The sequence below is a fragment of the Hydra vulgaris genome, chromosome 10 (assembly GCF_038396675.1).
Source record: "Hydra vulgaris chromosome 10, alternate assembly HydraT2T_AEP".
NCBI lineage: Eukaryota > Metazoa > Cnidaria > Hydrozoa > Anthoathecata > Hydridae > Hydra > Hydra vulgaris.
In genome coordinates, this window is record NC_088929.1 from 49797501 (window position 1) to 49812653 (window position 15153).

Below are 15153 nucleotides of genomic sequence, written 5' to 3' on the forward strand. Positions count from 1 at the left end.
ATTGAATAATATTTTTAGTTGATTTTTATTTTTCATTTAAACTAAAAAGTACTTAGCTACAATTACACTGATAAACAAATAAAATTTTATTGAGCATATCTTGTTAACTAGTTGGTTTTTTAAAACAAATTAAATATGCTGATTTCAAATGTGCAAACCATTTTTAACCATCACGTCAAGTTGTAAAGATATTTAGGTTCAAATCTTTAGTATTTCAGGTAAAGTCCCTAATATTGTCGAAAAAAAAGTTATTCAAAAGTATGTCAACCTTAGTCTCAAAAGAAGCGTATTTTCATAGAGATTTTAAAAATGGTGTTTGTTTGTAATAAAAATAGGTACTTTTTGTATTATTGCTGAGAAACATTTTGTTAAAATTTTTTTAAAAGTCTTTAGCATTTTTTCACATAATTTTTTTTGTCTATAAATTTTACGTAAAATTATTTACCTTTTCTAAAAAGGAGGAGACTGATGCCTATTAAAAGCATTAACTTTTCCCTTTAAGGGATCTTGTAGACCAACATCAATACCTAGCTGAATAATTTGTTGGCTAAAGTGAATAAGTTATAATTAAGCATTTGACAATTATTAATTTCAAAGAGTTCAGCATTTTGAATCAATGAGGATTTGAGACTCTAAATATGCTGCAGCTTATTTTGAAATCGATCATGATGAACTTGACCAATAGTGGCTCTGCTATGTTCATTGCTTTTGCCAGTTTCAACTTTTTCAATTGACACATTATTTAACTGAACATCACTTTGAACAGTAATGATTTTACGATTTTCTTCAAGTAAGTGATCTGTTATAATTTCAGTATTACAAGAATCTTTCTTTTCAACTTTCAAATATATTTCTGTTAAAACTTTATTTTGGTCATACATCGCATCAACTCGCTTTAACTTTCTTTCGCGTCTAACTGGTTGATTAAATGATTTAGGTAACTTTGTTATAGATTTGCTCCAGTTTTCTGGTTGAAGTGTTGGATGTAAAATAATACCTTTTTCAGTCGGAAGACTTTCAGCTAAGGCAGTTATAACTTTAAGTAGCTTTCCAAATAAATTATCTAACGCAGTTTGAGAACTGCATAGTTTAATGTCATTCAATAGTTCCCTATATAGCCAACTGTTTAATGTCATTGAAAAGTTCCCTACATGCTTGCGACGAGTGCTGGCGAGTTTTCAAAGTTAGATCAATATTGGTTGATTCAGATTTTGTTTGCAATGCTGTATCACTATTGATAATTTCAGGAGAATTGTCTAAAGATAGAAAAAAACCTGGACTTTCTTCAGCAATTGTTGGATTACTTTCTTTAGATTCTAAATCTAGAACAAAATAGGAAGAGTCTCGTAAACTGCACCTAAATCAAACCAAGAAAGATTTTGGTTTTTGAAAATAGCTAAAAGGTGCTCGCATAGATATGCACTACGGAACGAAGATGGACAACTACAAGTGGGTATATGTTCTTCGTCACTTAGATAACATTGGTTTATAAGCCTACTGTTAAACTAAAATGATGGAACGCTATAAAGTCGGTTTGTCAGAGCAGTTACTCCTGATTAATCCACACCATGTAACTTGTCAATCATTCTCATGCAATGACAACGAAGGTCGTGGACAATTAGTCAAATTTTTAGGAATTTTCTCATGGTATTTTTGATGCAATGAGTTTGCCCTTCTCTTTTTATCAACATAGCTAAAAATATGATGATTGCTTTTTATACACAAAATAAAATTCTGTTAATTTCATTGTTTTATTAACTATTCCAAGACACCTACAGAATTGCTAACAGTAAATATTATAAAAAAAAATTTATAAAACTCTGTTAACAAAATATGGATAATATAAGGATAGTAAATTCAAAAATGATTTATGAAACAATTAATTAAATTTAATTCATGGCTTACAACAAACGGTAACTTAATAGCAAACGAGGATATTTATTATTGTTATTTTTATTACTGTAACTATTATTACGATAAGCAATATATACAAATACACTAATATTAATGCATAATTGTTAGAATTAGTAAATTTTGACTAACCTGTCATACTTGTGTGGAAGAAATTCTTCAATGCAAATACTAAGCATAGCAGTAAGGGACGAAGCTTTTCTTCTTTCTAAAAAACTGTATTTGAAACATTGATTTTTTTGGTAGGTAAACACCCATCTCTGAGAATGTGAAGAAAAATAGAAAATAATTTTCAAAAATCTTGCAAAATTATTTTTTCAAATCTCAAAAATGTTACTGCCATACAACTGCTGCCATATGGCACATTGCACAACATAGACTCGAAATTCACAACATTAAATGAAAACATGTAAGCATAGAAACTAATGATACAACTTGTACCTGTACACTTAGTTCTTTTTTACCTTATTCTATTTAATAAAATCTTAAACGCCATTCAAGATTTTATTATAAATTGTGGCGGTGCTCTGTGACAAGAACATTAGGACTTCTTAGAAGTCAGCTTGAATTTTTGTTACCTTATTTTCCTCTGTTTATAAGATTATAGTATCATCAACTAAAATTTTTATTAAAATTATTTATTAGCTTTGTGCCATAGTAAATGACGGGAAAGTTATTAGTAAAAGAATCAAACATAACTTAAAAAAAACTTTAACCGGAATCGCACTATTTAAAAAAATTCACAATCAGGTCAAGTTGTACGTAGAATCCTTTTGTCTTTAAGAAATTAGTACTTACCTTTTTGATACAAAACCAAGTGTTTTTCAAGTAGTCTATAAGCTTTGGGTAATTTTTATATTTATAAGAATCTTTCAATGCCTTTACAGCTTCTTTACAATTCGGAATTGTTTTTGCATGAGCTATTCGTCGGAGCATTACTTTAACATTATTTTTTATGGTGGAACAGCCGTTAATTGATTTGAATAGCCATTGCTCCCAAGCTTGCTCTCGATGAAAATCGCAAATAAATACACTACATTCTAAGGTATTATAATACACATATATAAGAACTATTTTTTAACCTAAATAAACTTCTATACAAATAAAACTTCATAAAAAGGACTACCTGGAAACACAGATTCCAGGGAGTTTATTTCATCATTTGAATAGTCATTCATAAAGAACTTTGGTTGGAATGAAGGATTCCATTTCTTAATACATACTAAAGCTTCTGTAATTGCCTCTGTCGTTTCATTTTCACAGGTGGCAACTGTTTAATAAACTATGTTTGTTTTGACAATCAAAATAGAGGTAGAGCATATCTGATGGCTCTATATGTAGCATCAAGAAGAGCTAGCTCGTTATCATATCGTAAAAGTAGTCTTCTTTGCTCTTTATTATGATAAACAAACAACAAAGAATTTTAAAGCACTGGATCATTGTCCTTTGAACTTTCACCTTTCTGTCGAAACTTTATACAACATTCCTTAAAGTTTTCTTCACATTATGTAATCTTTTTAAGCAGACAGTCTTGGTCTATTAAAGAGTGACGAAGCTTACGTTTAGCTTTCATCATATGGTTTCGGATGATCTCATCGCGTGGGAAGAAATGTTTGTTTGATGTAAGTGGCATATTAGAGGAACTAAAATCTATGCTAACAAAGGTTTCAAGATGCCGTTTTATCTCTGGAACGGTTTTTATACCAACTTCAACTAGTTCACCAATTTTAACAATGAGCTCATCTGAAATTTGCTGATTAAAACCTGCTGCCTTTGAAAATTAAAAGTTAATGTTTTAAAAAAGAGTTATAATCAAAGTTATTTTCAAAAGCCTATTTTCAAAAACTTACATTTCCAACAGGATGATTTTTGTGAAGTGAAACATCAGATATTCTCAAAATATACTTTCTACACATAACAATATTTCTGCTTTCAGTAAAACCAATCGCAGTTTTTTTTATGCATCTTTCCTCAGCCGTTCTGAATCCCTCTCAAGCTTTAAAAATATATGTCAACAATATTTATAAACCAAATAATTCAAATAATGAACATAAGGATAAGCTTCATTAACCCGTAATTGCCAGACGTGCTTAAAGGGTCATAAAACTATGCATTTTAGTTGCAAATTATTTTTTTTATTTTTATCACAAATATTTTATTTCTAAATGCTTAAAAAATATTTGTATAGATTTATGTAAAATAGAAAAGGAAGTAATTAAAAAACATAAATATTATAAACTACTACAGACAAAACTTAAAATCATTAAAAAATACCTTAAATTTGGAAACTCATAAACCTTCTTTTTGTAAACCTTGGCAGGACAATCTAATTTCTTTGTAACCTACAGAATAGTTTTAGGTTTTTGGCAAAAATGGTCTGCAGCCTAAATATTTTAGAAATAATTTAAATAAAATTAAAATGAGTGCCTGGCGCCGCACTTCTTCATTAATATCAAGTATTATATATATTAAAAGTTATATAATTATATAAATTCATTTTTTCAAAAATTTAATTTTTGAAAACCTTGTAACTTTTTATTTTAAGATTATGTAATTCTTGAAATTAATAACTAAATATTGAAACTTAAACTTATATTAATGTCTTTTTAATTAGACTATTATACTATTTGCATATAATTTATTTCCTCAAGTGAAACATATTCACACATATGGAAGCAGTCATTACGAACTTAACTCAAGACAGCAGACAATATTATAATGACAATTCACCAAGATGGTTCAATATGCCTTGAGACATCATAAAACACAAATAAATTTTATACCTACAAACAATAGAAATATCTCTTGCACATTCAGGGTTATGTTGTGATGTATTTTTAGACTTTTAGACAGTATTTTCAAAATTATTTCTGTAGTTGGTCTTAAAAAAATCCTAAATCTAAACTGACCAATGATACATTTTTTAACATTTTCTAGATGCTCATCGGTCTCTGTTGTTTTAATTAGGTCATAAACCTATTTTGACACAGCTCAAAGATGCATATTATCATATAAGCGCATGTATATCAGCAGCCTTGGTGCAGTGGTTAGAGTTCTGGCTCCGTGAGTTCCTAGGTTTAATGCTAATTTTAACCATATAAGCGACATTGGTAAGTGTTATATTTGCAACTCTAATCAGAGTTGAAAAAACTACTTCTTGACGATCCGACCAAAGAAGATTACATTTATTAGAAAAAGATGCTAGTAATATACTTAGAAAAAGCAAAGATACCAGTAGATAGTAAACTCGAATTTTTATTTGTTTTATGCGGAGCATTTTGCAATATTTCAACATTATTATTAAAATAAGTTCGCCAGAAAGTGTCCAACACAGCCTCTTACCGCCAAACAGCATAACAATTTATTAATATGCGATACTTTTTATTGCAGGAGTTTACTCGCCTTCCATACGGCAGAGGCTACTCGAATCTACAGGAGATAACCTAAAAGTACTATATTAGATAACCCTTACTATGGAACTAGCAGCCGAAGATGCTCTTAACTTAATCGCTTTGACTGCCACCATTGTAATACCCTAAAGTAGCAGCAGCAAAAACTCAAGCTGCCACTAAACCTTGCTTTTGGTGTGGTGGTAAATTACACCCAAGAACAAAATGTCCAGCACGTAGTTCTATTTGTACACATTGTAATGAAGGCCATAACCTAGTTAAAAGCTCTTTCACTGTGCTCTGCAATATGTCTGTTAATTTTTCTTGAAGCACCTTAATAACTAAAAAAATAGTAAAGCTGGCAGTAGTGAAAATCTGAAATTGTATCGAAGAACGAAACTCCTTATCTAGTTATAAAGTCTTATGTGTCCCATATGTATGTATTCCATATCCGAATTCATGTCCATACGTTCACCATAAAACCTTAGGATTATCATTCTAATAAATTATCACTTAATATAAACTTAAAAGTGTCAAAAACTTACTGCTTTCTCATTTTGTTTTTTTCTTTACTCTGCCTTCAGTTTAAAATTTCTTTCATTTCCTTGATGACAGTCAAGAGTGCGATGAGATGAAACAATAAATCCAGTGTATGATAAGTCTTTATCTTCAAAATATACTTTATGCTTTTTCTTCATTCTATATTTAAAATAAAATATTCTTTGATAATTCAATATAATTTTTTTCTTTTTTGTACTTTATAACTATAGAATAAATTAGAAATTTAGTTTAAATTAATTTATTACGAAAAAAACGTTTTTTTTTTTTTTTTTTAGTTTATCCATTAAGCATTGTTGTAATTTATGCATTGTGAATTTAGTGACATTTGATATAATATTTGTTAATAAAACAATTAATACAGCAATGTTAAATATTATTATAACAATGAAAAAATTTTTTTTTGAAAACCTTCTTGGTTCTTCTCCATTATTTTAGAGTATGCTGCAACAAAATTGACTGTGTTTAATATTTGATGATCTTTAATTTTTGAACAAACATCTGCATATAATGTAAGAATGTGCTTTTCTTCAAGAGTTTCAGTAGCATTTAATGGTACACTTGATATCAGTGGTTCTGAATATAGAATAGAATTTGCAATACTATATTGTCATAAAAGACATTTATTATATCGTAGTTGTGGGAAACAATTTATACTTTATTTAAAACTTTACCTAACAAATCTTTTTGACCGATTAAAAAACCATTCTTACAAACATCAAAACTTCCAAAATTAACCAAAATAACATCCCCAATCATTTAAATATTAGTTTCAAGCATTTTAATAAAAAAACTTAAGTTTTTAACTTTAACAGGATTGACTACAACTAAAACACGTTTTTTTTTTTAATTTTTATCGGCTATCGTCATTTTTTATGTTTTAAATTTTTTATGGAATCTGCAATTTTCAAATTCTGCGAGACGTCTTATTGAGGCTAACTAAAGATCGCTAACCCTCATATAATTGCTCTTGCAATTTTGTGAATGGCTAATGAATGGCTTATTTTTGTTTTCTATTTAAATAAGTTTTATTTTATCAGACCGCCACAAGCAATATTGACGTTAGACAAAACTTGGTGACATATTCATAAAATGCGATTTATAACATTTTCTAAGTTCTCTATTTTACAGCAGCAACAGGTTTTCCAGGAGAGGTTAAATAAATTTAAGGCTTGAAAGATAGGTATCAAACTTTACAAAGACTTAAACATATCACATGATAACAGTAACTCATGAAAACCCATTTTACAACGGCTAATTAGTCATTAAAATATTTATATTAAACATATATATACAACATAAACATATTAGTACATTTATAAAAAGATTATGAATGAAAAACTTCTAAACAGTTTTTTTCTTAAAACAAAGTCATGCATTACATTTTTAAAGTGTAATGCATGGCTCTGTATGAAAGTCCTGACTTACAGGACAAACGCCTCTGTCTTTTTTAATTGTAACATGGCATATGATCAAGGTCATCTTTTCTTACATCATTTGAAGGAGTTTCTTGAACCCGAGCAAATTTTTTGAAGGCTGTGCAATATTATCTAAAGATGGTCGTCCACGAGATGATGTTACTTTGATCAGACTCTCAGCAATTTTTGCAATAAAGCATTGCAATTGAATAAATTTTGTGTTGGGTCAACAATTCTTTAAATCGTGTCTGTACAAAAACCATGCATTAACAACAGCAATTTTATTCGTATTAAACCAAATGTATATGAATCATCTTTGTGTTCTTAACCTTGGTTTATACAATGCACACATCATATTTAAATTATCTATGCCATCCATGTATTGGTTGTATACATGCCAAAAACTGTTGATGATATTATAATAAATGTTGTTAATAGTTCTGATTCTGATCTATTGATTAAAAAAGGAGATTTGTGAATTTATTGTAAATATTTTTTTTTAAATAATTTTTTTAAATAATTATTTTTACTTATTAAAATGGAGTTTAATAGCAAAAATATATGTAATAATGTTTATTCAGATATACAAAATGCTGCAAATGAAAATGAAACTTTAAATAAAATTATCTAAATCTTCCAAGTGCACCCGATGAAGAAAATAAGATTATTAGTGCATATATATATCGCCTAAACACAATTAGTGAGATTCAAAAAGAAATAGAGAGTGAGAGAGAAATGAGAAAAATGTTAAGTAAAAAGTATCATAGAGCTGAAAAAATAATTTTAGCCATTGATAATTCATTACTAGCAAGCACTATTTTTATTTAAACATTGATAAAATACATTTAACACAATAGAAATTATAAAACAAAATATTATGCTAAAATTGTAGAACTTATGATGTAAAAGTTATGATGAAAAACTTATGATGTAAAAGGTATGATGATTTAAATAATGAATACAATGAATGACAAATAATAAACCAAATAAAGTATAGTTTTACACCAGAGTTTCCTTCACCACAACACAGCTAAGGAAACTCACTTGCTCACATGTAATTTATAGGTGGCACTGTTTTCTTTGAGGGGTGTATAATAAATCAGTATCATAAGACTTCAGAAATACTATGGCACTTGGAACTATTGGAATTGGCTTTTTAGCAACAATAATTGCAGCACCAGTAGCTAATGCATGTGAAGGTGCAGCATTAGGAGCAGGTGTTTTATCATTAATAGGAGGGCAAGTTAATAAAAAATTAAATTTAAAAGCAGATAAGCATGAAAAGATTAAAGTACTTGCTGATTCAAAACTAAACACAATTAGTGACCATATTTCTAAAGCTTTAGTAGATGAAAGTATAGATGACAATGAATTTAAACTAATACTTAGTGAACTTGAAAAATTTAAAGCCATGCTTGAGCAAATTAGAACAAATTCGAATTAATTAATGAACAAACTAAAGAATCACCAATTAAACAAGGAAGAGATGAGGCAATTAATATAATCAAAAACAGGTTTAGTAAAAACGTAAACGTCAAAACATAAAACGATTTACGTTGTGCTTTTTTATCTTCATTTTAAAAAAAGCAAAATGTCATTTCTAAAAATTGAAGATCCTGAAAAGAGACAAAGTTGTCAAAGAATTCTTAGAGATTAAAAAAAGAATAAAGCAGAATGATTTATATGAAAAGATGGGTGAAACTAATTTACAGTCAGGCTTAGAAAAATTGCACAAGCCATTAATTGATAGTCTAGATGGAATAAAAGAAAATATATCTAAACTGCAAGATCAAGCTGATAAATTTGCACTCTCTTTATCAAAATATTATCCTGAAGCAAATAGAGAGATAATGATAACTGATTCTAAAAAACTATTTCCTCATCATGAAGAAAATAAAGGCATGAGGCTAGGAAAAATTGCAACAGATTATCTAAGAATGTATGCTAATAGTAAAAAATCTACAGATACTACATTTGGAATGCATTCTAAAGTTGATATATTTTATATTGGAAAAAACCAATACATATTAATCATAATAATATAACTATTGATGATGAAACATATTATGGTACTTCTGGCCTTTGGGAGTTGATAGTAAAGTTTAATCCTGAAAAGAATTTATATACTGAAGATGACCTTAAAAAATATCGAAGTATATTAATACTGACAGATGCAATTCTTTCTGATGCAAACCCATACATACCAAAGTCGTCTCGTAGTGGAAAATACAGAGAAATAATAGCTCCTATTTAGATAGCTATAAATAAGAAGCGTAAATCAAAAGTAACAGGAGTAGGGACAAAAGTACAAACTATAATTCTTCCTTTTCTCATTAGGGTAATGCATTTATTGAAAAGCTTGAATTACGTATAGCTGCATGGTAAGCAGGTAACACTGGAGCAAGAAATGAAGCTGTTGCAATTTGTGATGAATTATTACGACAAGGTATAATAGATAGTTCACAGTACAAATTAATACAAAATAATTTATAATATATATCAGTGTATATAAAAAATATATATAGTACATAAAAAATGCCAGTTGTTCATAATAAAAGATATATAAAGAAACATGGTATTGGAGGAAGTGGTATATTTGAAAGTATAAGAGATTTATTTAAACAAATAAAAGCGTCAAATGTAACAAGAGTATCATCAGCTATGTTGAAGAAGATGACTGCTACTGATTTAGGAACAACTGCAATAACTGCTGCTAAATCAGCAGGAAAAGAACTATCATCAGTGATAGAAGCTGCTAAAAATGCTGCAGTTGAAAAAGAAAAACAAATAATTGGTAAAGCATCTTTAAAAATAGTTTCACAACCTGTTATTAATTAAAAAATTAGTGAAATAATTTCAAATTTGGTTGCATCTAATGATCTGATTAATAATGGGTCTGAAAGACCTAAAAAAAATAATGCAGATGAGGTAACAACAAATATAAATAAAATGATGATAGGGTCTGCAATAGGATCAGTAAAAAAAGTATCAAATGAAAATTAATAAGAAAAGAAGATCTAGTTAAAAAAGGACGCGGCCTTCGACCTGCGTAGATTTAACTTGCATATTAGACTTGCTAAATTTTTTATATAGTTTTTTAAGAATTGTCAATCAAAAAAAATTTTTTTATATTGTATATAAAAAAATGACAACTTCCGGAGTATTAAATTTTACAGAAATGCCGATTGTAGATAATGGAATTAAAAGATTTCAATTCTATGAATATGAACCAGTGAATGGTGTAAATCTACATGCTGGAGATATAAGAATCAACATTGAGCAACAAGATTTGTTCAAACTTCCATCTGAGGTTTTTCTCTTATTTGAAGGACAACTTGTTAAAGCTGATGGAACAACTTATGCTAATACAGATGTAGTGGCGCTTACGAATAATGGTATTATGCATTTATTTAATCAAATAACATACGAATTATTAAACCAAGATATAGAAGCTGTTTATTGTCCAGGTCAAGCAACGACAATGTTAGGAATGCTTAAATACCCAAATGACTTTTAATTAGCGCAAGGATTAAATCAATTGTCGTATAAAGATATTACAACAACAGCAGTACTTGCTGATAACTTAGGGTTTGCATTAAGACAAGCATACATAATTCAGAAACTAACTACAAAAGGATAATTTTCATTTTGCGTACCTTTAGGACATCTTTTTGGATTCTGTGATGATTACGGCAAAGTTATTTATGGGCTTAAACATACAATAACTCTTGTAAGACAAAGTTATGATGACGCAGTTTTTAAGCTTGCTGGTGTAGCTGCAGGAAAAGTTAATCTTAAGAAAATATCATTGTTTATGCTACATGTGATCCCATCAGATTTAGAAAGGAGTAATCTTTATCAGCAAATCGAAAAAAAAGCGACACTTCCAGTAAGTTTTCGTCGGCGTCAGTGTGAAACTATATCTGTTCCACAAGCTACTTCATTTTCTTGGAGATTGAGTGTAAAGACATCTCCTGAAAACCCAAGATACATTATTGCTGGATTTCAAACAAATAAGAGTGGAGACCAAAATGCTAATCCTTCAATATCTGATCATTGCGACTTGAATAATATGTACATTATACTTAATCAAGACAGATATCCTGTTGTTGATTATAATTTGTCATTCCCAAATCAGTAATTTTCAAGAGCTTATAGAGAAGCAGCTGTGTTTAATGAAAAATTTTATGGAATGAGTGAATTGATCACACACAGCAATATAGCTCCTTATGACTATAAAGATTTATACCCTCTTATGGTTTTTAATGTTAGCAAACAATCAGAAAGATTAAAATCAACAAAAACAGATGTAATAATTAAAGTAACATTTAATACAGCTGTTCCAGCAAATACTCAGGCATATGCCCTTGTATTATCTGACAGAATGTCACAATTTCAATCAGACGGGAATAAAATGAATGTTGTTTATTAAATTTTGGTAAATTAAATTTGTGTAAATTAAATTTTTTCTTTATTTAATAAAAATGTATTATACAAGAGAAAACTTGCAGAAGTTGTTAAAAGAAAATAACATTTCACAAACATCTAAAAATTATGTCACATTGTTAATGATTGCTGTAGATAATGTGTTGATAAATAAAGAATCAATCATCTTAAAAGCAACTGATGAGAAAAGACCAGTTGGAAGACCTAGAATACATCCAGTAAAAGAAGTAAATGAGAAAAGACCGGTTGGAAGACCTAGAATATATCCAGTAAAAGAAGAGAAAAAAAAATAGACCCAAAATATGAAAGTTTAAGAACAATTAAGAAAAAACCAATCACTATTAAATTAACAAACATAGAAACAGGAGAAGAAACAATATATAAATCCTTATATAGCACTAAGCGTGGAACTGGGCATGGATATAGATTTCTTGAATTGCGTGATGGAATGATTGATAATGGTTATAAGATTGAAAAATTAACTTCTGAAAAATTAAGTTCTGAAAAAATAAAAAAATAAAATCTTGTCATATAAAAAAATGGAAAATATACTTCGCATGGATATGGAGTATCTACTAGATGAACCTATTCCAGATATATCATCTTCAATTTTAACTCCTGCGCCTTTTATTGCAACTAATACATCAGTATATCGAAAAGAATCAAATAATTCTATTGCAAATTGTATTATGCTTTTTGTTCCTGATAAAATTAAAAAAACAGCTAATGAAAGGATTAAAGCATTAAAATCTAAAGTAGTAGAGTTGTATAATAAGTTTTACAAAAACCCAATAGAATTTAAATTGTAACAATCAGCAGTTAAAAGTGTGACAAAACAATTTACAGTTAAAGGTATAGATGGATATGATGTTTCTTCATTTATTAAAGATGCTAAGAAAAATGCAATTAAAATACTAAATAAAAATAGAGGATCAAAAGTGAATATAGATATCACTTTTGAAATGGAGAAGACGAGTATTACAACAGGAGAAACTATAACTGCAGATGTGCCGTTTACAACTAAGAGTTTAGAGTATTAGAATCTACAAATTTAAATGAGTTTTATGAAGAAGCAAAGTCTAAAATTTTAGAAAACTCACCATCATTTCAACAGCTAGGATCAAATTGGAGATTTGTTCCTATTATAAAGATGGATATAAATATGATAGAGTATAATCCTCTTAAAGCAAAATTGTATATTCCATTAGATAAAGATTTAGCAGCTAAAAAGGCAATCATTAACATAAAGAATGAAGATAATCAATGTTTTAAGTGGTGTATTGCAAGAGCATTAAATCCAACAGCTAAAAATTCTGAAAGAGTAGATAAAGATCTTAAAGATCAAGCTGAAAATATAAACTGGGATAAAAGTGTATTATTGTAGAAGTTGTTTATTAGGGTTTAATTCTGAAGAATCATTATCTAATCATAAATCGTATTGTGAAACACATGATTCAGTACGTATCGAACTTCAACCACCAAATTCAACAATGCAAATTATAAAGTTCCAAAATTCTTTCCAGTACTATTTCACAATTTATCTGGCTATGATTCTTACTTATTTATAAAGAAATTATCAGGAGAAAAATTAATTTGTATACCAAACAATGAAGAGAAGTGTATTAGCTTTTCTAGAGAAATTAAAGTTGATGAGTTTATTAAAGAAGGTAAGAAATTTGAAGTTAAAAGTGAAATTCATTTCTTAGATAGTTATAGATTTATGTCTTCTAGTTTAGATGCTTTATCAAAGATTTGTTACTCAGAAAAGGTGTATATCCATATGATTGGGTTGATTCTATTAATAGATTTAATGAGTCTCAATTACCACCGAAAGAATCATTCTTTTCAAAATTAAACGATGAAGATATAAGTGATGATGATTACTCACATGCACAAAATGTATGGAATGAGTTTAATTGCAAAACATTTAGAGATTATCATGACTTGCGCAATGTTTCAAATGTGCTTTTACTAGCTGACGTCTTTGAAAATCTTAGAGATGTTTGTATGAATTCTTATAAATTAGATCCTGCTTGGTATTATACATCAACAGGATTAGCTTGGGATGCAGCATTGAAGAAAACAAAAATAAAATTAGAATTGCTAAGTGATTACGACATGATACTAATGATAAAGAAAGGTATAAGAGGTGGAATTAGTATGATATTAAATAGGTTAGGAACTTCTAATAATAAGTACATGGGTGATGAGTATGATTAAAGCAAACCATCAACATTCATCCAATATTTAGATGCTAATAATTTTTATGGATGAGCAATGAGTAAACCACTTCCAAATCATGGTTTTTAAAAGGATGCACGAAAATAAAATAGAAAAGTGGAAATCAATTCCATGTATACTAGAGGTAGATTTAGATTACCCTGAATATCTATATGATAAAAATAACGATTATCCACTTGCACCTTGAAAGATTAAATATTGATAAATTTGGAAAATTAGTGCCCAACTTGAATAAAAAGAAAAAGTGTATAGTACATTATGAAAATCTTAAATTGTATGAAAGAATGAGATTAAAGATTACTATAATTCATAGAGGCATAAAGTTTGAAGAAATTCATTTAACATGGCTAAATGAATACATTGAACTAATTACAAACCTTAGAACTAAAGCAACTAATGATTTTGAAAAAGACTTTTTTTAACTCATGAACAATTCAGTAATTGGAAAAACAATGGAGAATGTTGAAAACAGAGTTGATATTAGATTAGTAACAGACAGAAATGAAGCTTTTAAACTAGCATCAAAACCGAACTTTAAAAGTAGAACAATATTTGATGAAAACTTAATAGCAATACATATGAAAAGAACAGAATTAAAATATGCTAAACCAATTTATTTAGGAATGTGTATATTAGACTTGAGCAAAACTCTAATGTATGTATTTTATTATGGTTACATAAAGAGAAAATATGATGATTGAGCAAAACTATTATTCACAGATACAGATTCTTTAGCATACGAAATTAAAACAGAAGACTTTTATGCTGATATTTCTAAAGATATTGAAAGCAAATTTGATACCGGAGGAGCACAAATTGAAGAATTTGTAGGACTCAGATCAAAATTATATTTTTACAAAGTACACGGAAAATATAACAGGAGTAAGGATAAGGAGTAAAGAAAAATGTTGTTAAAAAGTATGTAACACACAAAGATAAAAAGATTGTTTATTAAATAAAAGAGATCATATTAGGAAAGTGAATGTAATAAGATCATATTCACATGAAATTTACACAGAAGAGGTCAATAAAATAGCATTAAGCGCAGAAGACGATAAAAAAGTTATTTTAGAAAATGGCATACACACATTAGCATATGGATACTACAAACTAAAAGAAAATAATTTATAGGTTAATTAGGCAAAGAGGTCAATAAAGAGCCCAAATACACTCTTAAGCTGAATGGTTCT

At 28.5% G+C, this 15153-nt stretch overlaps 1 protein-coding gene across 1 annotated transcript; it reads left to right on the forward strand.

The window, feature by feature from the left end:
* The first annotated feature begins 10421 nt into the window (after nucleotides 1-10421).
* Nucleotides 10422-11417, forward strand: LOC136086425 (uncharacterized). The gene is made up of 2 exons (XM_065808722.1): nucleotides 10422-10743; nucleotides 10939-11417. Exons 1-2 carry the CDS (start codon nucleotides 10422-10424, stop codon nucleotides 11415-11417), a joined length of 801 nt encoding a protein of 266 aa, XP_065664794.1.
* Nucleotides 11418-15153: the final 3736 nt, after the last annotated feature.

What these genes read in the sequence shown, in the direction of transcription:
- LOC136086425 (XM_065808722.1), top strand. Translation starts at nt 10,422, where the DNA reads ATGACAACTTCCGGAGTATTAAATTTTACAGAAATGCCGATTGTAGAT. An exon ending in AGAAGCTGTTTATTGTCCAG is followed by an intron (nt 10,744 to 10,938) that starts GTCAAGCAACGA and finishes GCGTACCTTTAG; the next exon opens with GACATCTTTTTGGATTCTGT.